This window comes from Pongo abelii, chromosome 3 (assembly GCF_028885655.2).
Source record: "Pongo abelii isolate AG06213 chromosome 3, NHGRI_mPonAbe1-v2.0_pri, whole genome shotgun sequence".
Taxonomy (NCBI): domain Eukaryota; kingdom Metazoa; phylum Chordata; class Mammalia; order Primates; family Hominidae; genus Pongo; species Pongo abelii.
In genome coordinates, this window is record NC_071988.2 from 207,731,278 (window position 1) to 207,755,093 (window position 23,816).

The 23,816-nt window shown below is 42.4% G+C and overlaps 1 protein-coding gene across 8 annotated transcripts in view; it reads right to left on the reverse strand.

The window, feature by feature from the left end:
* The window catches only part of CCDC110 (coiled-coil domain containing 110), a 28,880-nt gene extending 5,502 nt beyond the window's left edge, over positions 1-23,378 (reverse strand). Inside the window, exons 1-9 of one of the 8 annotated variants that reach the window (XM_054554800.2) lie at positions 23,264-23,308; positions 22,062-22,218; positions 21,698-21,834; positions 13,412-13,467; positions 13,060-13,125; positions 11,465-11,575; positions 11,310-11,369; positions 8,539-10,654; positions 8,165-8,228 (exon numbers count right to left, since the gene is read on the reverse strand). In XM_054554800.2, the coding sequence (XP_054410775.1) occupies positions 8,179-8,228; positions 8,539-10,654; positions 11,310-11,369; positions 11,465-11,575; positions 13,060-13,125; positions 13,412-13,467; positions 21,698-21,704 (2,466 nt within the window). In that variant the 5' untranslated portion in view covers positions 21,705-21,834; positions 22,062-22,218; positions 23,264-23,308 and the 3' untranslated portion in view covers positions 8,165-8,178. Of the gene's footprint in view, positions 1-8,164; positions 8,229-8,538; positions 10,655-11,309; positions 11,370-11,464; positions 11,576-13,059; positions 13,126-13,411; positions 13,468-21,697; positions 21,835-22,061; positions 22,219-23,263 lie in introns of those variants that run through there. The other 7 variants (XM_054554798.2, XM_054554802.2, XM_054554799.2 and 4 more) reach the window with 7 other exon arrangements.
* Positions 23,379-23,816: the final 438 nt, after the last annotated feature.

Sequence of the window (23,816 nt, forward strand, 5' to 3'; positions counted from 1 at the left end):
GTTGCAGTGAGCTGAGATCGTGTGCCACTGCACTCCAGCCTGGGCGACAGAGTGAGACTCCGTCTCAAAAAAAAAAAAAAAAAAAAAAAATCTGCTCTTAAAAGACATGATTTAAATATCTTACTGTAATTCATAGTGAGGTATTGATAGCCCTCATTCACCAGGGGCAGGGGCTGGTGGGGTTTGTGTTTTAAAAGGGAAATGTAAAATATCTAAATATCAAAAAATACATTGGAAGTTATTTTTGATAATGGTGTGATATGGTTTGGCTGTGTCCCCACCCACCCAAATCTCATCTTGAATTGTAGCTCCCATAATTCCCACGTTGTGGGAGGGACCTGGTGGGGGATAATTCAATCATGGAGGCAGCTTCCCCCATACTGTTCTCGTGGTAGTGAATAAGTCTTATGAGATCTGCTGATTTTATAAGGGGTTTCCTCTTTTGCTTGATTCTGATTCTCTCTTTTCTGCCACCATGATTGTGAGGCCTCCATAGCCACGTGGAACTGTGAGTCCATTAAACCTCTTTTTCTTTATAAATTACCCAGTCTCGGGTATGTCTTTATCAGCATTGTGAAAATGGACAAATACGTGGTGTTTTGTTAGAACTTGTCCTTCTGCCAGTCCAGGCTGCCTAGAGCTGGAAATGAGTCTGTAGAAGGCTACAAGACTCTTCTTTTGGGCCTCCCCACTTTTTTTAAGTGGAGGGAACTATGTCAAGCCAGACATATAGCTGGCTTTTGAAGGAGGAGTGCAGATGGTACAGATAATTTTTACAATTAAGGTTTTAAAGGAATTTTTCATGCCTGCCTCATAACTAACACTGTGCAATTAATATCGTAAACACATTACCAAGGGTATAATGTGAATCAAAGAGTAATATTGAATACATTTGTCTTCAGAATAGGAATGGCCTTACCAAGTACACATAGGTGAATAAAATCTATGGTTATATATTGATAATGTTACCAAAAAAGCCTTATAAATATACTTATTCTTAGGCTGAGTGCAGTGGCTTATGCCTGTAATCCCAATTCTTTTGAGATAAGAGTTTTATATTTTCAGATTTTATCAAAATTTATTTTAGATTTCAAAATCATAATTGTTCATTTTAATCTATCTTTATAGTTAATTTTTATTAATGTGCCTTTTTAAGACAACACACTTCATATCATATTCATAGATGAGAACACTAACCTAATGCCTTCCTGAAGGGTTTAAGCAGTAGTGTGACAATTGACAGACCTTATCTGGATTTTATATAAATGTATTGTGTCAGTTTACAGAAAACCAAATATGGAAACCAGTAATGGGAATAGTGAAATATGTAAAACAATTAAGATTTTTCTAAGTGTCGGTAGAGGAAATCATACACACACATTCGATCTGACAGGTGCAAACTAGTTACAATGTCAATGGATTGTTTTCTTACAATTATTGTCTCTTCTTTTAACTTTGAAAATGTAACAATACAAAACAGTTTTATTCCTCAGACTCAGCCATGACACTGGCGTCCTCTATTGACAACTTACACATCTAGTTATCTACTCTCCCGTTATGATGCCTGTATGACTTGGGTAGTTTTCTGCATCCATCATCAATGAGTAATGGAAGAAATAAGCTTGCTCAGCCAGACATCAGTCTCTGCTACAAACCATCTACTTACATCTGTTCAAGGCTCAAATCTGAAACAATGATTGTGGATGTTGACGTAACATGGAAGAAAGGCTTAACTTTAAGGGAGACTTAGATCAATAAGAAGCTCTAATAAGAACTGGAGAGAAAGTTAAGCAGTAGCACCTCAAGAAAGTTAAGCAGTAGTACAATCATAGTTTTTGAAATCTTATCCTGCTTCTTCAGAGACTGCCTGCTCCTTTTGTATATAAATGTGGAACATGCATTAAGAATAATAAGCCAAGTTCAAGGCCGGGCTCAGTGGCTCACACCTGTAATCCCAACACTTTGGGAGGCCAAGGTGGGTGAATTACTTGAGGTCAGGAGTTTGAGACCAGCTTGATCAACATGGTGAAATACTGTCTCTACCAAAAATACAAAAATTAACCAGGCATGGTGGTGGGCAACTGTAATCCCAGCTACTGGGGAAGCTGAGGCAGGAGAATTGCTTGAGCCTGGGAGGCGGAGGTTGCAGTGAGCCAAGGCTGCACCACTGCACTCCAGCCTGGACGGCAGAGTGAGACTCAAAAAAAAAAAAAAGCCAGGTTCAACCTATTACTATTATAGCTGTCTATACTAGAGCAAAATTAATTTCTTAAGACTTTCATTATCTGTCATTTGTATTATCTACCTGGAAGAATTATTATGAACACCAAATTTAAAATATTTTATAAGCTGTAAAATAAATAAAAAATATTTATCGGTCTATTAAGGCTGGGTACAGTGGCCCACACCTGTAGTCCCAGCATTTTGGGAAGCCAAGGCAGGAGGATCACCAGGACCCAGGAATTTGAGGCCAGACTGGGCCACATGGTGAGACCCTGTCTCTAAAAACAAACAAACTAAAACAAAACAAAACAAAAACAACCACTAGATCATTATCCATCAAATAATTTGTTGTAAATAAGTTGTAAGGTAATTTGTTAATTTGAATTTTCGTCAGTTATAACTTAATTTTCCAAAAGTGAGTTCGTAGCATTATAGTAGCATTACATAACACTTATATAATGCAATGTGCCAGATACCATTCCATATGCATTCCATATTAATATGTTTTCAATTATTAATCACTTAATCTACATCTAACAATGAAATGGAGTTAGAGAAAGATTAACTAATTTGTCCAAGTTAGCACAACTAGCAGTGGCAAAGCCACACAGTCTTGCTTTTTTTTCTTTTCCGATACAGGGTCTTGCTCTGTCGCCCAGGCTGGACTGCAGTGGTGCGATCGTGGCTCACTGCAGCCTCGACCTCCCAGGCTCAAGCAATCCTGCCACAGCCTCCTAAGTAGCTGGGACCAGAGGCATATGCCACCACACCTGGCTAATTTTTCAAATTTTCTGTGGAGACAAGGCCTCCCTATGCTGCCCACACTCATCTCCAACTCCTAGGCTCAAACGATCCTCCCACCTCAGCCTTCTCGTTGCTATTTTTTTTTTTTTTTGAGACGGAGTTTCGCTCTTGTTGCACAGGCTGGAGTACAATGGTGTGATCTCGGCTCACTGCAACCTCTGCCTCCTGGGTTCACGCGATTATCCTGCCTCAGTCTCCTGAGTAGCTGGGATTACAGGTGCCTGCCAACCAAGCACAGCTAATTTTGTATTTTTAGTAGAGATGGGTTTTCACCATGTTGGTCAGGCTGGTCTTGAACTCCTGACATCAGGTAATCCACCCACCTCGGCCTCCCAAAGTGCTGGGATTACAGGCATGAGCCACCACGCCCAGCCTCTGGCTGCGTTTAACAGTTACATTAGTCACTCTACAGCCTTTACCAAAATTAGAGAGCAGGGTAAGGTGGAGGTTAGCTACTTGTAGGAAATCAACTATAGAACACACGTTACTTTACAAGAAAAAAGACTGAGAAGACCTGTTTCCAGTTTATTCCTCCTCACACCTTATCAAGGGGCAGGCTATAAGCCTATGGGAGATAGCTAGAAAAACATATATTATCCTCCCTCCCCCAATATTATATATATTTCCAAAAATCTTCATAAAGCAATTTGAAATCATTACACTACTGTTAGAAAGTGACCTAAAATGGTCAGGCACGGTGGCTCACGCCTGTAATCCCAGCACTTTCGGAGGCCGAGGTGGGAGGATCACTTAAGGTCAGGAATTCGAGATCAGCCTGGCCAATGTAGTGAAACCTCATCTCTACTAAAAATACAGAAATAAGCTGGGCATGGTGGCACATGCCTGTAGTCCCAGCTACTCAGGAGGTTGAAGCAGGAGAATCACTTGAACCCGGGAGGCGGAGGTTGCAGTGAGCTGAGATCAGGCCACTGCACTCCAGCCTGGGCCACAGAGCAAGACTCCATCTCAAAAAAAAAAAAGAAAGAAAGTGACCTAAAATGTCATCTTGTCTAAGCTTTGCTGTTGTTGTTAACAGATGGGGTCTCATTCTGTCACCCAGGCTGGAGTGCAGTGGCACAATTATAGCTCACTGCAGCCTCAAACTCCTGGGGTCAAGTGATCCTCATACCTTAGCCTCCTGAGTAGCTGGGACTACAGGTATGTACCACCCCATTCAGCTAATTTTGTCTAAACTTCTTGATACTTAAAACTCTTTATAATGTTCGTACAAGGTGAATGCCCAGCCTCTGCCTAATATTCTAGTGTAATGGCAGCCTGTTCATTCATCATTCACTTAACAGATGTTGAGTGCCTGCTATATTCCAGGCATGGTTCTGGACACTGGGATTCAGCAGTAAACAAAATAGACAAAGGTAGGTTAAAAGTAAAAGGATGCGCCTAACTTTTTAGTTATATTGTTTGTTTTATATTGTCAATGTTTTTTAACACTAACACTCTATTTTGTAACCATAATTCAAACAGTTCTTCAATCTTAATTTTGTATTTAAATGGATATAGTGCTCACCATTAGTTATTTTCTTAATACTTTAGTTCTTTGATTTATATTTGATTTTCAGGATTTAGTAATCCATTTTCATGGTATATATTTATTATTTAACTATTCAGAGTTTCTCCTACTGATTCATCATTACAAAATAAATATAAAAGGATGAAAAAAGATATATTATGCAAATACCAACCTAAAGACAACTTGAGGGGCTATATTAATATCAGAGACTTTAGAACAAGGAATACCCCTAGGGATAATGAGGGTTATTTCATAATAATAAAGGTATCAGTTTACTAACCGGACATAATAGTGCTAAATGTGTATGCATACATAACCTAAAACCATAAAAACCCTAGAAGAAAACCTAGGCATTACCATTCAGGACATAGGCATGGGCAAGGACTTCATGTCTAAAACACCAAAAGCAATGGCAACAAAAGCCAAAATTGACAAATGGGATCTAATTAAACTAAAGAGCTTTTGCACAGCAAAAGAAACTACCATCAGAGTGAACAGGCAACCTACAAAATGGGAGAAAATTTTCGCAACCTACTCATCTGACAAAGGGCTAATATCCAGAATCTACAATGAACTCAAACAAATTTACAAGAAAAAAACAACCCCATCAAAAAGTGGGCGAAGGATATGAACAGACACTTCTCAAAAGAAGACATTTATGCAGTCAAAAGACACATGAAAAAATGCTCATCATCACTGGCCATCAGAGAAATGCAAATCAAAACCACAATGAGATACCATCTCACACCAGTTAGAATGGCAATCATTAAGTCAGGAAACAACAGGTGCTGGAGAGGATGTGGAGAAATAGGAACACTTTTACACTGTTGGTGGGACTGTAAACTAGTTCAACCCTTGTGGAAGTCAGTGTGGCGATTCCTCAAGGATCTAGAACTAGAAATACCATTTGACCCAGCCATCCCATTACTGGGTATATACCCAAAGGACTATAAATCATGCTGCTATAAAGACACATGCACATGTATGTTTATTGCGGCACTATTCACAACAGCAAAGACTTGGAACCAACCCAAATGTCCAACAATGATAGACTGGATTAAGAAAATGTGGCACATATACACCATGGAATACTATGCAGCCATAAAAAATGATGAGTTCATGTCTTTTGTAGGGACATGGATGAAATTGGAAATCATCATTCTCAGTAAACTATCACAAGGACAAAAAACCAAACACCACATGTTCTCACTCATAGATGGGAATTGAACAATGAGAACACATGGACACAGGAAGGGGAACATCACACTCTGGGGACTGTTGCGGGGTGGGGGGAGAGGGGAGGGATAGCATTAGGAGATATACCTAATGCTAAATGATGAGTTAATGGGTGCAGCACACCAGCATGGCACACATATACATATGTAACTAACCTGCACATTGTGCACATGTACCCTATAACTTACAGTAATAAATAAAAAAAATAAAAAAAAAAGCTTTGGGCGGGTGCAGTGGCTTATGCCTGTAATCCCAGCACTTTGGGAGGCCGAGGCAGGTGGACCACCTGAGGTCAGGAGTTTGAGACGAGTCTGGCCAACATGGTGAAACCCCGTCTTTACTAAAAATACAAAAATTAGCCGGGCATGGTGGTGGGCACCTATAATCTCAGCTACTCAGGAGGCTGAGGCAGGAGAATTGCTGGAACCCAGGAGGTGGAGGTTGCAATGAGCTGAGATTGTTCCATTGCACTCCAGCCTGGGCTGACAACAGTGAGACTCCATCTCAAAAAATAATAATAATAATAATAATAATAAAATAAAAGAGCTTTAAAACACATTAAACAAATTTATAGAATGAACAAATCAACTTCTCTGTTCCTCTGTCAGTAACTGTTAGAACAAGCAGACACAAGATCAGTACAGATATAGATTTGCTCAAACCTGTCAACCATGTTTACTTAGCTGACATTTATAGAATACTCCAGTTCACCTGAAACATCAACAAAGACAGACCATATTCTGGGCAATAAAACACGTCTCCATAAATTAAAAAAGATTATAGAGTATGTTCTCTGATCAAAACAGAATTAAATTAGAAATCAATAAAAGAAAAATAACTGAAAATCTCCAAACATTTAGAAATCAAGCAACTCACTTCTAATCCATTGGGTCAAAGAATAAATCACAAGTGAAAAAGAAAGTATTTTGAACTGAATGAAAATGAAAACATACCAGACTCTGTGATGTAGTTAATGTGGGTACGAAACTAGGGAAGGAGCAAATTAGCCCCAGATAACCCAAAGGAATGAAATTACTAAATAGGAACAGAAATCAATGGAATAGAAAACAAAACAGCAAGAAAAATCAATGAAATAATAAGCTGATTTTTTAAAAGAAAAATAAAATTGGTAGAACTCTAGCAAGAATAATAAAGAAAAAAGAAATTATCAATGTCAGAAATTAAAGAGGGGACATTGCTACAAGTCCTTTGAACGTTAAAATGCTGATAAGAAATATTATGAACAACTTTGTGACAATACATTTGAGAACTTACATGAAATGTACAAATTCCTCAGAAAATACAACTCTAACTCGACATAGAAAATCTGAATAGTTCTATATTAATAGAAATCATTTAGCAATGTAAAACCTTCCCATTTAGAAAAATCCAGGCCCTCTGGTGAATATTTACATATTATATATTTTCCAAACATGTATATTACATATTTAAATATTTAAGGAAGGAATAATATTAATAATACCAATCCTACACAAATTCAGAAAATGGAGGAGGGGAAACACTTCCCAACAGGATTTTCCTGATACCAAAGCCAGACAAAGACATTACAAGAAAATAATACAGACCAACATCCTTCTGAATACAGAAGCAGAAATCCTTAACAAAATATCATCAAATTGAATCCAGGAATGTAAATTAAAAGAATAATACAACATCACCTAGTGGAGTTTATCCCAGGAATTCAAGGTTAATGTTTCAAAATTAACATAATTTACCATATCAACAGATTAAAGGAGAAAAACAGGATCACCTCCAATAAACGTAGAAAAAGCATTGGACAGAATTCAACAAGGAATATTTGAATAGCAGTCTTGGAAGACAGAGTGTCTCTGGAGCACAGAACAGGTGTGCTTGCAACCTTGGAAGCTAGAGATTGTGTTTCCTCTGGAGCCAGGGCAGGCATGTGTATTGTCCAGTGTAATGTTTCCACCTACAGCAAAGGGCAGGCATCTTACTATCCATTATAATATTCGGGTTTCTAAGCTCACTCTCTCCTGTAATGCAACCCACTGTGTGATCCTCTTTACGCTGCCTGTAGAAATTGGGGCTTGGACAACCAATGCAAACATGCTGATTCTCTGGCTCCTGCTATTGTAACAAACTCTCCTTAAACTCTCACTCAGGAGTCTTGTGCCTTCCACTAGAACCCACAAAACTGTAGCAGGCTAAAATATGAGCTTACTAGTTGGGTAAAATCTCAGATTCACCACCGTTCTTGACAGTATAAAATATATACCTAATTCCAATTTCTAATTTTAAAAACTAGTCTAATCAATTACCAGGTTAATGTAATCAAATAATTTAAAATTATTTTGTGGGGGGAAAAAGTACTTGGACAAAGATTTTGAAACATTGATTTTAGCAGTTTATTTATATATCTTGGATGGAAGCAAATGATACAGTTTACTTGGAATTCCTAGGAAAAAAAAAGAATTCTTTTAAGGTGGGAGTGCTACTTATACTTTAAAATAATAATTAACTCCCTCTTGCTCACTGCCAAAGTTGGTTTGTACACATACAATGAACATAATATAAATAAAATAATATAAATTTTATCTAGAAAAATGTCCTAAATAATTTCACTGTATAATAAATTGGATACAAATTTTACAAAACAAAATTGTATGCATCTTAAAGTTTCCTCCTTATTTCTGTACACTGGCTAGTGCCCAATAGGCTAAAAGAATCTTAAACACATCTCTACTAATCTACCAGGACTTGCGTACCTTTCAAATCCGAAGCCAAAGGCCAGTTACTCCGAGGACTAGAAGTATCTTTGTGAGTAGAGTTGTCAAAATGGAATTTCTCTCTTCTTGAAATATAAGTTGTTTTTGAAGGGTCATTATGCTGACTACAAATTTTATCACTTAAACTTAAATATTCTCGTTGAAGATTCCGCATCTCAAATTCCAAGGCATCCCTTTCATTTTCTATGCTTCTTACATAATTTTCTAAAAGTATTTTGTCTTCAGTAAGTCTACTGATGCTGTTTTCAAATTTTATATTTTCTTGACTATGTTTCTTTAGTTCTTCTTTTAGAATCTGATTATCTGTTTTGGTTTCCATTACCATTTTTGATAACATTTCACATTCCTTGCCAATTTCTGACAAGCTATTCTTATAAATACTTGCTTCTGATTTTGCATTTTTTATTTCTTGCAGAAAATTCTCTTCAACAGTAGATTGGTAGGTTTGAATATTCTCAATTTCTCTTTCCATAATTTGTCTGGCAGCAGTAGATTCTTGTAATGTTGTTTCAAGGTTGAGTTTTTCATCTTTAACCGTTTCTATCATTTGAAGAAGTGTCTCTTGTTCCGTTTTTGCCAATCTTTCTTTCTCTTTTAGCTGCATTATCTCTAGCTGGCTTTCTTTTAGTTCATTTCCAAGTGAGCTTTTTTCTTTTAGAAGCTGGTGTGTTTTTTTTTCTAACATTTCTTTTTCATCTTGTATCAACAGAATATTGGTTTTCATTGCTTCCATTTCTATACTCATTCGATTATTTTCATTATTGACAATGGCCATATCGCTTTGAGTTTTGTGTTCCTTACTTTTTAGTTGATCTAATGCTTCCATCATTTGTTGCTTCTCTAAAGAAAGTTGCATATTTTTTTCCTCTAGAGTTTTATTTTGGCCTTGCAGAACATTATATTTACTAATCATTCTTTTTAATTCTTTAAGACACTCTTTGCTGTCTTCTTCTGTTTTACTTAACTTAGACTGAATAGTACTCTTTTCTTCAACCAGATTCTTAAGTTGCTTTTCATATGTTTCAACTTTCTGTATGAGAGATTGTGTGGTAAAGATAAGAGGTTTCATTTTGGACTTAAGGTTTAGATTTTCACTCTCCAGTTCCGTTACTTTTTTCTGTATCTGCACAGATTCTTTTAGGTAATTCTGTAAGTACTGAATTTTTGCAACACACTGCTCAGTAACGGAATTAACTTTGGAAGTTTTCTCATTTTCAAATATTATTGATCCTTGTTTTACTAGAAATGGTTGTCTTTCTTTGTCTTTCATTTCATGTTTTGTTTGGTCGAGGAAGGACAGTGTGTATCTTGGAACTCTGGAATGGAATTTTAAATCTGTAATATTTTTGCCAGTGATGGGAATTTCTTTATTGTTTTTCTCATTTTTCTTTCTCCTGTGTGTTTCACTCTTAGATAACTTTTTACATTTTCTACAAAAATGCACATGGAATTTTGACACTGTTTCCCTGAAGGGGAGTAATTTGTTCACTAATGCTTCTAATTCTGAAATTCTCTTTGATTTTATGTCTTCATTTAAGTTACCGTCCATGTTTTCTTCCTTAATAAAGTTCATTTTTTCCTGGTGAATAGGGGACAGGTCATATTTACCATTCCTGTGAACATTTGGATCAGTTTGTAAAGTCTGAAGTTCATTTGTAAGTGCCACTTCCCTATCATGTGACTTTTGAAGCTCTTCTTTCATTTGTTTGATAGAATGGCAAATGTCATCTAAGTTTTCACAAAATCCATGCTTGAGAAAAGGCACAGTAATTTTGGATTTATCCAGAATTACTGTATCCGCTTGAGACATCACATTTTGAGGTGCAGTAGGTAGAAACCGATAAAAGTTATTATAATTCTTCAAGATGTCAGAATTTTCTGAAGGGTGTGTAATTATGTTTGAAGATAAATTGTCTGTTGAAGTTCTCAGAGTTAATGTGTCCTTGGAATGTATCTGGGATGGAACATTCACACTTTGAGGGAGACTGTTCACACTAACACCACTTAATTTTTCTTCCACTGAATGAAGTGTCTTGGAATCCTCAAAATGATGACTTTTCTCCATAGAAAGGTTTTCTTCTTGATTCTCTGTAGGCTGTAACAATAAGAAGTACACTATAAATGTATTGTCATTTGCCACATGACCAAGCAGCACCGATAATATTTTGTGGAGGATTTATTTATGTACCCTAAACAAGCATTTTATCCATTTCCACAGCAAAGGAGCATAACAAGTGTGATTTATTTTCTCCAACAGTTGTTTTGAGATCTGTAACTCTGGGCTTCACAATTTGCTTAGAACTTGCTCTTATTTCCTTTGGGGTGAGATACATGGGCCAACCCCTCAATTTCAGAAATATAGAAATTTAGTGTCCTTCAAGAGGCTGTCATAGGTAGGTGGGGAAGATGGAACCGATAGGTCAAATGGGAGTTTCAGGCAAATGAATGTTTCCAATTCTGGGCTATTTGTTAACCTTAGCTTGCACTCGTTTCAGGTGATTTTAGGACTGTGACTATCCTGGAAGTGTGACTTCAAGTCAGTGTGGACACAGTGATGGTAACTTGGGTTTGGAGCTTTTCTAGGGAATTTACCCCAGACCTAGGTCAATCCTAAGTGAATAGATTGGCTATAAAAACTGCCTTGTATTTGAATTTACTCAGGAATCTTTCAGGATCTGGACTAAGTCAAATGTCCCTCACAGACTCTTAAGAGAAATGGGAGAACTGCAAAAGTACAGAGGTAAATACACATCTTTTAAGGTTTTCAGGACTGGAGTTTCCTTATTTTCATCTCTGATGGTCCATTTTTCCTGTAACAAAGAGGACCATGTAAAGTGAAATGAACTGATGGTAGTCACGTTTTGAAGTACCTACATATAGAAATGATTTCTGTAGAATAACATACCAAATCCTTTTCAATGCACGTGCCAAACACCAGATTTTTTTCTGAGCTAAATTGTGGGTTTTCTACTTCAATAATACTTTTATTCAATATTTCACTGATTTCCGACTGTACCTTTAAAAGATAAATTGAGAAAAATTTGATTTCAGATTTGTAAACTTATGAATGTACAGGAATAATAGACACTATAATTAAAAGGTGTGTTTTAATTTCCTGCCCATAAGAAGTCTTTCCCATCTTATAGAATATAAATGAAAGCTACTTAATTTATTGGCGATCTCTATCATTAATCTTTAAGAAAATTATGCCTCGTTATAAAATCAGAAGTGATTTGGTAAAACAAAGTTTTATGAACTATATTCAAATGATTTTAGGTGTCTGATTTTTACACTGTTGAATAAGAGACGTTTGGATTCTATTCTGTCCCCCTTAGGAGAGTTATCTTCCCTTCCCATTTCCCTGCAGGTGCTTTTAGTATAAGAATATTGGGATGAAGTTTACATTGGGTCTTTGGTGAATATGTGTGTGTTACATACCCCCAATATCCATACTCTAGCCTTCTGTTTATACTTCTCCTTATTTCTTTTGGATGAAGCATGGTTATGGTAGTACTGATTCTGCCTCTAACTCCCAGGGGCACCTGACTGAGTGCTAACTAGTCAGGGAACAATGGCCACCTGACAGTGATTGGTTTAAGCACTGCATGTGACCCAGTCGGGATCCATCTGAATCAGGCCAAGAACCTCAGTCTAAACTATTATGAGCAAAGTGTAGCTGGGTGCAGTGGCTCACACCTGTAATTCCAGCATGTTGGGAGGCTGAGGTGGGCAGATCACCTAAGGTCGGGAGTTCAAGACCAGCCTGGTTAATGTGGTGAAACCTGGTCTCTACTAAAAATACAAAAATTAACCAGGCATGGTGATGGGCACCTGTAATCCCAGCTACTCAGGAGGCTGAGGCAGGAGAATTGCTTGAACCCAGGAGGTAGAGGTCGCAGGGAGCCAAGATCATGCCACTGCACTCCAGCCTGGGTGACAAAACCGAAACTCCCTCTCAAAGCAAAGTGTACTCTCTTCTCTGACTTGAATTTGGAAGGAGAAAGAACTGGACCTTCTAGCAGATCTTCTACCACCACAGGGAGTCTGAGAATCCCCTACTGTGGAAAGCAGAATCAGGATACAGAGTGAGACCTGTTTTGACGACACAAGACCTGATCATGTGGACTCAGCCATCCTGAAGTGAGCTCTCTCCAGGACTTTCATTTACTTGAGCTATTAAAGTGCATTTTTTCCCCAAGCCAGTTTGAATTAGATTTCATGTCACTTATAATGAGGGTCCCTATTTGTAGACTATATACAGACTATATACAGACTTTAAAAAATCAGCGAGTGCTATCTGTTTTGGCTTGTTTCCAAATACAAGTATAACAGAGAGAAGAATGTAGTTTCCGTAAAAGAAATTTTGAGTCTAGAATATGCTGTAGCCTCTATTATATTAAATTCTGTGTCAGCTAATCCATTGGCTAGTGACCATCAGCTTAGAAGATGGGAAGATACTTCAAGGTTAGATATTTCATATATAGATCAAAAGAAACATACCATGCTGACATTCTGCAAAGTCTGCATTCGCAAAGCCTGAAATGATTCCAACTGTTGCTGAAGGACCTATGACAAAAGTAAAATATGAAATTTAATATTTTTAGGTAGGTAAACATATTCTTGAGTTGTTATGATTTTATGTCTCCCAAAGTTGCCTATTACTTGAAAGGATCCCGTGAGGGTCAGGTGGTTCACATTCTTAGTCATTTTGCTAACTCCCCAATGCGCTTTCATGGAGATCTTTGTGAGGATAAAGTGAGAGAACCCATATGCATTTAGGGAGTATTTATTCTGAAAAAGATCAGCCTTTACCCAGAATTTTGGAGATAATGAAATGGAATATACAACTCACTTTCAATGCTGATTGTGGTTGGATTTGATTTTCTGATTCTGCTATGCAGCCATATTCTAAGAAGCAAAATTGAAAAACCATGTGACTTAATTCTTAAATTTTATTTTTTAAAACCTGTAACAGAAAGCAGTCTCCTAACTTTCTTGGATGGTGAGGCAGAGATAATAACTTCTGATACTCACGCTACGCTAGTCACATAATAAGCTTAAGTGATAATTCTCGCATGACTTAATATATCCGCTTGAGGTTGTAATAGTGTCTTCACTTTTCGAGTACACCATTAATTTGCAACACCACACTCAGAACTGTCAAAAACTCAAATATCAAGTATCTTTGTTTCTGGGATATAAACTACGTTCAAAAAAACGTAATAATGCTCATATTATGGGAGACCCTTGGCAAAGTAGTATAAAGGCCTCAATTTCTGTGAAATTTCCATGTGACATTTTTCCCCTTATGGAAACCAAGTTGGATCAACAGCATGATTTTTGTCTTGGTCTTAAGCACAGTACCCACATGTGGCTTCCCTTGGGAAGGGCAGTTTCACATTCACGGTCTTTTTTTTTTTTTTTTGAGACGGAGTCTCGCTCTGTCACCCAGGCTGGAGTGCAGTGGCACCATCTCCGCTCACTGCGAGCTCCGCCTCCCGGGTTCACGCCATTCTCCTGCCTCAGCCTCCCAAGTAGCTGGGATTACAGGTGCCCGCCACCACGCCCGGCTAATTTTTTTGTATTTTTAGTAGAGACGGGGTTTCACCGTGTTAGCCAGGATGGTCTCTAACTCTTGACCTCGTGATCCGCCCGCCTCGGCCTCCCAAAGTGCTGGGATTACAGGCGTGAGCCACCGCACCCAGCCCACATTCATGGTCTTTAGATCCCCTCTTGGCCATGTATGAATGGGCCCGGGGCCTGGAACGCTTCTTTACCAAGGGGATTCTTTCTAAAGTCCTCGCTTACAGCCTGTGCTGGACTTGCTACCATGTGTGGGGATAGCACTCCCCGCTTCAGACTCAGTGTGTACTCCTTTGTTCTGCTTAAGTGTGTGTGTCATATGATACCTGGCCAACCCCGCTACTCTAACTGTCCCCTGCTAGATTGCAGACGGGCCAGGAGGGGCCCTCTGGCCATGGGGAACCAACAGCCATTACTGAGGCTGATATTGCTCCGTCTCTTCGCTCTGTGAGTAAAGGGTTGTTCCATCCGGTGCTTGACTGTTGTGTTTTGCTTGGTGACTCTGATACTAAGATACAGTAGACAGAAGTACACCAACTTCTTTTGATAATAGGCAGAATGTCACTTGCTTGATACCATCCTGGATAGATTATAGATCTGCAACAGGGGGAGACTCTGTCATGTTTGCAAATGCCCTCACATCCCTCTTTGTCTGCATGTTACGCCGTTTGCTCTGTAAACTTTTTATTAAAGAGTGTATTCACAAAAGCTTTCAGTGTCCTAAGTAAAATGAGAGCTATGATGGAATGTTCCCCTAGGCTGATAATTTCTGCCCTAAGTTTTAAAAGAGGTCAGCGAATCTCCTTTGGATTGGCAGACTGTCACATGTTAGAGAAGCTGCTTGCAAAGTACAGGCACCCCTTCTGCTCTGACCCTCACCACCAAAGGGGCAACGCTGGTTTGGAGCCTGGAGCTGCCTGGCTATTGAAGAATCCCACCTTCAGTCAGAGCGCAGGGAGGGAGAGTGAGTGTGTCTGGATCTTGCTTAGCTTTGCCTCTTCTTGGGAATAAAATGGCAGCTAAACTCCTGGTATCCTGAACTGTTCATCCAAAAAATAAGGAACTGAACGAAGGCCAGGACCAGTACAGGAAGGAATCACAAAGTTTTTCAGACTCTAAAGTAACTTCTTCTAATGAACTTAATTAGACCAAAGTGCAAATCAGAAAGAATATACCACCTAGAATCCTGCCACCCACAACGAACTGTTGTTAATTTTAGGTGTCATCTTTCGGTCAGCTCTCCATGCACGTATGTGGATGAAGTGGAATTATTTCTAGTATTTAGATTTTTTTTTTTTTTACTACATGAGAGATATTATTTCCTAAGAGAACCCTGTAAACTAATGAAAATTACCATGAAAAGAATTAAGAGACTGAAATCTTTATTGTTTCAATAACATACAGTTCTATTGTATTCATTGTTGACTTACTCCCTGCCAAGAGAGATGAGAAAATCAGCATTCTATTCCCTTCCATGCGTGCTTCCCTCTTTTCATGATATTTGCTAGTTACATGATTTATACACTGTGAAGGTTTATGTTTACATGCTGTTCTGTAACCGTAATTTCCACACAGCTCTTTACTTAAACACAAAGATAGGATATCATTCTCGTAAATATAGTCAGCCTTCAACTCTATTCTGAGTGATGTAACTGTTCAAAATTCTATCTCCTTCCTATACCTACAGGAATAGCTTCCTTTTTCTGTACAGATTTCATTAGGAGGATTTGCAAGTTCAAAGCTAAATATAAGATTCCTTTAGCTAAAACCAAGTAAGAAATATGAGACCAAAAGAAATGTACAGACTTAATAAAGGGATACAGTAAATCAAAGATTTTAAAGAAAGCAATGGGATTTATACATGTTGTCTACATATATTTTTCATCTTCCATCTCTTCTTCCTTTTTCGGCCTCAGCGTGATTGCACTGTTACTAAGCAGCTTAGTGAACCCATGGGAGCACAAGATGAGGACACACTGGAGCAGGAGACAGGGGCTAGGTTATGCAGGGCCTCCAGGCCAAGCTGAGCGGGTTGGCTTTTCCTTTAAGTGAAACGGGGAACTTTGGAAGGTTTCCATCATGGGAATGACTTGATCTGACTGAAACGTTTACAGGTCACTCTGCTACCTGATAATGGAGTATGGGGTGAGGGTGAGAAGGCAATTGCAGGGCTACTGCAATAATCCAAGTGGAGATGAAGATATCTTGGACTAGAATGGTGGTGGGGGAGATGGGGAGAAGTAGGTGGATTCAGAATATACTTTGGAGATGAAGCCAGCAGCATTGCTGAAGGATTCGTTGGGGCTAGGAGAGAGGAGTGAAGGATGGCTCCTTGTTTTTTGGTGAGAGCAGATGGATGAGTGATGATGTCATTTACTGGGACATACTTTAGGAGACATACTTTAGGAGTAGGAACATACTTTAGGCGAAAAACATTTTTAGATATGTTAAGGCTAGGTTGTCTGTTAAACATCAAAGGAGAGATATCCAATAGTCAGATGGGTCTACCAGTGTATGGTTCATGGGAGCAGCAATGAATACATCATTCAACATGGATGGGCCGGGTGCGGTGGCTCACACCTCCAATCCCAGCACTTTGGGAGGCCTAGGCAGGCGGATCACGAGGTCAGGAGATCAAGACCATCCTGGCTAACATGGTGAAACCCCGTCTCTACTAAAAATACAAAAAAATTTGCTGGGTGTGGTGGCGCGTGCCTGTAATCCCAGCTACTCGGGAGGCTGAGGCAGGAGAATCATTCGAACCTGGGAGGTGGAGGTTGCAGTGAGCCGAGATTGTGCCACTGCACTCCAGCCTGGGAGACAGGAGTGAAACTCCATCTAAAATAAATAAATAAACAAACAAACATGGATGTCACTGCTGGCCATGTGGAAGGACATGCATAGAAGCCCGAACGAAGTGCTTGAGGAGAGAACGGAATGTAGACGTTGGTGGGCGTGGAGGATAGGTCGCTCTTTCTAGTTTCACTGTGGAAGGGACGACAGTGCATCCGGGAAGAGATGTGAAGGTCAAGAGGGATTTTTTTTTCTTTTTTTTGAGATGGAGTCTTACTCTGTTGCCCAGGCTAGAGTGCAGTGGTGCGATCTTGGCTCACTGCAACCTCCACCTCCAAGGCTCAAGCAATCCTCCCATGTCAGCTTCTGGAGTAGCTGAGACCACAGGTGTGTGCCACCACATCTGGCTAAGAGAAGGAATTTTTTTTTTTTTAAACCACAGGACATTCTAACATGCTTGTTTGCTGCTGGAATCACATAGCGGAAAGGGAGAAAAGCAATAATTCTGGACAATGAGGGAGGCTAATTGCAGAAGCTGGGACTTGAGAATTCCACAGGAGATGAGATCCAGAGGAAATCACTTTTGATTGATCAAGGACAATTCTTCCGTTGAAATGGGAGAAGACCCAGAATATGGGTTTCACAAATGTGAAGGGTGAGAACGAAGGAGTTTGGGTCTGAGTGCTTCTACTTTTTTCATATAGAGTGGGACCATGTTATGAGTGGAGAGGCCTGGGAGAAACGTGTTTGAGATTTGAGAACAGGAGGAATGAAATAGCTTTTTTGCAGAGGATTTGAAGAAGAATTTGCTGTGGAAATAAAGTAAGTTTTCCCAATAGCATTGAGAGTGCATTTTAGATTCATGGTATGACTCAAAAGTGAGTGTTTTTCTCCAGCAAAGTTCAGATGATTCTGTGCAGGCAGAGAGTAGGCAGGGAGTCGGATTCATCTATTTTTAAAAGCTATTAACATAACTTTCTGTTTTTCTTATGAGTTTCAGAGACATTGGCTGCTACTTATTCCCAAAGGAAAGGTAATTTAAAAACTCGGCAAAACTTAGTCACACAGAATTATGTGATTCTAGAATTGGAAGGGAAATTATCAAAGAACCCAGGAGATAAAACACAATCACACTTCACCATTTACCAAGTCCCTGCTAAACATACAATATCGGGAGGCATATAAACAAAGCGGTAGGCATGGTCCCACCCACCAAGATGAGAGTTTATTGGGAATGTGAGAATATTACTCATCTCATATTCAACTTATGTTTTCCAGCTGTTTCATATTTCTGTCAAAAGTGAAAAACAAGGTAGTTATCAATGGGATGACTTTTGAGGTAATTTTTATTCTGAGCCTGCAAAAAACATTGTATTCAATGTATACAAAAAGTACCAACTGCATACCTGTAGCAAACAGACCAAGAGGAACAAATACATTCTGAAAATGCAACAGGGTAATGATTCTATATAAGACGTCAGGCTCTCTGCAAACTTTGTAATTCTTAGGTTCTTCTCATTGCAACCTCTGCCTCCTGGGTTCAAGTGATTCTCCTGCCTCAGCTTCCTGAGTAGCTGGGACTACAGGCATGTGCCACCACACCCGGCTAATGTTTGTATTTTTAGTAGAGATGGGGTTTCACCATGTTGGCCAGGCTGGTCTCAAACTCCTGACCTCAGGTGATCCTCCTGCCTCGGTCTCCCAAAATGCTGGGATTACAGGCGTGAGCCACTATGCCTGGCCGCAGGATCTAATACTGAGTTCTGCTGTGACGATTCAAGTTCATTCCTAGACGTCCCTGTCTTACAAAGCTTTGTGAGGTGTGGCACCCTCTGCATGAGGCTTTGTCACAGTCATTACGCAAGGAGCTATGCAGCAGGTTGCCTGCTGCCCAGATTTGAATTCTAGCTTTGCCACACACTCGCAGTGAGGGGATAACTCTAGGCGAGTGTCGTTTGTAGGTAAAGTCCTTATTGAGGTGTACGAGGTGTACAGCACATAGCGAATGCTCAAGAGACACTAACTCATTACTACAGAGGCAATATGATGATAATTTGGTAAATTCAAAATTTCTAGTCAAGACGGAGGGGAGAGAAGACTTCTCAAAATTCTCCAGTGCTTCTCAATTTTCTCAGAATAAATCCCAAATTCATCTATGGAACTACAAAGCCCTGTCCTGGTTCCTCCCTCCTACCGTTCCCTACTTGTTCTGCTCCATTTACAAGAGCAACTGTTCCTCAATCACACCAGCCACGCTCCCACCACAGGGTCTTTGCAGTTGCCATTCTCTCTGCCTGCAGTGCTCTTTCCCTAGAAATCTGCACAGATTGCAACTTTACTTTCTTCTGGTCTTGGCTCAGATGTGACCTGCTGAGTGAGCCCTTCTCCTACCATCCTGTTTAAAATGACACACTTCCCACCCACCTCTGCCACTCCAAATATTCCTCCACCCCTTCTCAGCCTTATTTTCTCCATAGAACTTATTCCCCCCTTACACACAATAGCCTTTGTCTGTCTGTTCCCTCACTAGAAGGTAAACTCCATGTGGGCAGGGAATCTTGCATGTCTTGTTCACTGTTGGATCCCCAGCACCTAGAACAGCACATGAAATTTAGCAGGTGCTCAAAACAATATGCTCCACTGAAATGAGACCACCACTTCTCCTGTTGTCCTTCCCAGCTTCTCCCCAACTTCCCCTTTTCCCTAGTTTATAAGACAGGAGAAAAGGGAGAAAGCAAAAAGTTGGAAAGAAACAGAAGTAAGATAAATAGCTAGACAACCCTGGCGCCACCACCTGGCCCTGGTGGTTAAAATAATAATAATAATAATAATATTAACCCCTGACCAAAACTACTGGTGTTATCTGTAAATTCCAGACATCGTATGAGAAAGCACTATAAAACTTTTTGTTCTGTTAGCTGATGTATGTAGCCCCCAGTCACGTTCCTCACGCTTACTTGATCTATTATGAGCCTTTCACGTGGACCCCTTAGAGTTGTAAGCCCTTAAAAGGGCTAGGAATTTCTTTTTCGGGGAGCTTGGCTCTTAAGACACGAGTCTGCCGACGGTCCCGGCCGAATGAAAAAACCTCTTCCTTCTTTAATCCGGTGTCTGAGGAGTCTTGTCTGTGAGTCATCCTGCTACACCACAAATGAATGAATGAACGAAGGCTCGGGTAGAACAGAGGGCTGGGAACAACACCCTGGACACCCTCAAATTCAAAAGTCTCTCACAAACCCATTCCAATAAGGGTTAATTAGGTTACCCACTAGTTCTGAAATCAGAGAGACCTTGGGAACGTTCTATAACTCTTTGTAACCTGGCAGTAGTTATGCAAATCAGGTCATTATTTTGTCAGTACATGGGGAATGGATCACTTGGTGACAATAAAGCATCAATAGGAGAGTAGAGAGAAGGGCGCCAGCCATACCTCCTAGTTTTGCCTGTAGTTGCAGGCAGGAAATGCCTGGGTGGCCCCTGACTCAAGATAACTGGTGTTTATTGAGAACCTGTCCTGTGTCAACCCCATACCTGAAAACACTGTGTTCTGGCAAGAAAGACTGTAACTCTTAAACAAGTACATGTGCTATTTTGCATGTAACTATTTTCTATAAATGTTGGCATCTTTCTCCAGAACCCTAAGCCTCATTCATGTTAGAAAACATGTGATCTTGCCAAATTAAGGTACTTCTATTTCTTCTGACCTTACATGCTCTCTTTGAGGTAAATACGGAGCTACCTCAATGTCTCAACTCTCTGTGAGGACTCTCTCCTACGTTCAGGGGGCCCCTTTGCCCCTCCTGGTTGCCCAGGGAAACCTGCATATCTCAAGGGTGGAGGCAGGAGGGCGGAGAGGGGACTGGCCAGTGCCTGTCCTACTGGCCTCCACTGGGGTGTTGCTCATCCTGGTAGTGCCTGGGCACCCGGGTGTCTTCTGCCTACTGAGGTGTGGCTGCTCTAGTCTCTTCTTTCCGGGCCCTGACAAGGCTTTTTGTGAAGATCTTGGATGGTGGAGGTGCAGAAATCCTGTCCCAACCTCAGGCCTCTTGGGGTTCAGCACTTTGGCATCAGGATTGCCCGTAAGCTACAGAGGAGCAACTGGGGGCCCGGGCATGGCACATCAGTCTAGACCCTCCTCCTGCCCCGTGCTCTGCTCCTTCCCCGGCATGTCCCCTCACAGCAGGCTCCTCTGACAGGCGTGTAGTCAGTCGCCTGGGACTCCACCTTCAATGTCCTCAGATTCCCCTAGCTGGGTACCCCCATCTTATTCATAGTTTATGTGGCGCTTGAAAGCTTTAGCTATGTGGCTATTTCAAACATCCTCCCCATATAATATCCTGTAGTCCATAAACATTTACTGTAAAAAGTAGTTTTCTTTAGAAAAGGTATACACTCCTCCCTGGATATCCACAGGGGATTGGTTCCAGAGCCTCTGCGGAGAGCAAAATCTGCAGATGCCCAAGTCCCTAATACAAAATGGGGTAGTATTTGCATAGCTTCTATGTGTATCCTGCTGTATACTTTAAATCATCTCTCCATTACTTGTAATACCTTATACAATGTAAATGCTATGTAAATGGCTGTTATACTGTTCAAAATTTGCATTTAAAGATTGTGGTACTGTTATTTTTAAATTGTTTTTTTTTCCCCTGAATATTTTCCATCTGTGGTTGGTTGAATCCAAGGATGCGGAACTCCCAGATACCGAGGGCTGACTTGCATATCGTTTTAGTGTGTGTCCAAAAAACTCAACAATTCTTACTTAGCATTCAGAGAAGCAACGTAGCATAGCGTGGTGGTGAAGACAGGCAGTCCGGAGCCGCCCTGCTGAATGCCCGCTCCATTCCTCGCTGCCTGGGTGACCTTAGGGAGTTAACGTCTCTGTGCCCATTTCCTCATCTGCAAAATGGGGATCGTGACAGCACCTACTTGGTAAAAGTGTTGTGAGAATTAAACAGTTGATCCATTACGTGCTTGGAACAGCACTGGCACAAAGCGCGAGTGCCGTGGTGGCTGCTGTCAGTTCATCACCGCCGTGGGAAGCACGGCAGGTGAGCAGGTGGCGCAGGCCGGATGCTGCCGCCTGTGCATAGTTAAAGGAGGCTTTTACGGTCTGGCGATTTTACCTGTGTCACTGCAGCCACTTTCCTTCACCCCCTCCGAAGAATTTAGGATCTTGGACGCTGAAAGGAGAACGGAGTCAACTTCATCCTCTTCCTGGTGCTGCTTTTCTGTAACAGAACCGTCCGGGGCTGTTCGGTTGCGGGGCGTGGCGTGGCGGGGCTGGCGGTGGAGCGGGGCGGAGGGACGAGGAGGGAAGGGGCTGAAGTTAGGGGCGGGGCAGAGGGATTGGGGCTGGGGTGGGGCTGAGGGCTGGGATGCGGCGGAGAGATTGGGCGGGGCTACGGCCGGAGGAATGGGGCGGGATCAGGGCTGAAGGCTGGGGCGGGGCGGAGGGAATTGGGCTGGGGCGGGGCTGAGGGCCGGGATGGGGCGGAGAGATTGGGCGGGGCTAGGCGGGCAGAGGAATGAGGCGGGGTCAGGTCTGAAGGCCGGTGCGGGGCGGAGGGAATTAGGAGGGGGCGGGGCGGAGGGAGGGGGCGGGGCGGAGGGAGGGGGCGGGGTGGAGGGAGGGGGCGGGGCGCAGGGATGGGGCGGGGCGCAGGGATGGGGCGGGGCGCAGGGATGGGATGGGGCGGAGAGACTGGGCGGGACCTGTGGGGCAGAGGAATGGGGCGGGGTCAAGGCGGAAGGCTGGGGCGGGGCGGAGGGATGGGGCGGGGCGGAGGGATGGGGCGGGGCGGAGGGATGGGGCGGGGCGGAGGGATGGTGCGGGGCGGGCGGGGCGGAGGGAATTAGGAGGGGGCGGGGCTGAAGGCTGGGGCGGGGCGCAGGGATGGGATGGGGCGGAGAGACTGGGCGGGACCTGTGGGGCAGAGGAATGGGGCGGGGTCAAGGCGGAAGGCTGGGGCGGGCGGAGGGATGGGGCGAAGGCACGGCGTCAGGCCGGGCCTGGGGCGGGGCGGGGCGGGGCGGGGCGGGGCGGGGCGGGGCGGGGCGCGGCGCAGCGCTTTCCGCAAGCGGCCACTCGAGGGCGCGCTGGGCGGGCAGCGGCGGCAGACCGCGCAGCCAGCCTGTAAGCCACAGCGGGTGCAGGGGGCCGCAGCGGGTGCTCAGCCCTACGGCCGAGCAGGAGATGTCCGGCGAGTGCAGAAGGGCGGACCCGGGATGTCTCGGGTTTTCGAGCGGGGAGCCGCCTGCTGAATGCCCTTCTGCTGCCCTCCGTTCCTGCAGCTCCCCTAGGAGCCCAGCCCCGCCCAACTCTTACCCGGGCTCATCGCCGCGGCTCATCTCTCTCGCAACCGCTGCCGCACGCACCCGCTGCGCCGCCCCGCGCAGGGCATCCTGTCGCCAGGTAACCGGGTGGCCTGGGCGCCGGCCCCACCCCCACCCTCGGCGGCGCGCGCTCGGCTGCGGCCGGTGGTGGGGTCCCGGTGGGTCCCTCGTCACTCCGGACGCTTCCCGGAGAGCTTCCCCGGGAACCTGGCCTGGGACAGCCCACCTGGGCGCCTCCCCGCACCTGCGCGGCTATCCAGGACGGACTTACTCACACTAGGACTCGCGGCAGTACCCTTCGGACCAAAGCGGTGCGGAGAAAGGGACCGCCCGGGGACGGACACACATCTGAGAGCTTCCCCTTTGCCTTTCCGCATCTCCACTTCATCGCTGTTTTTTTTTATTCTTAGTCCTCTCGTTTCAGCGCATCCCTCAGAGGAGTTTCAGCATTTGGGGATTTGAACGGCCCATGACCAATACTGTGAAAGGACTTTTGTTTGCTGCAATGAAAAACCTCCTATTTTCCAATAATGAACTTAACCTAA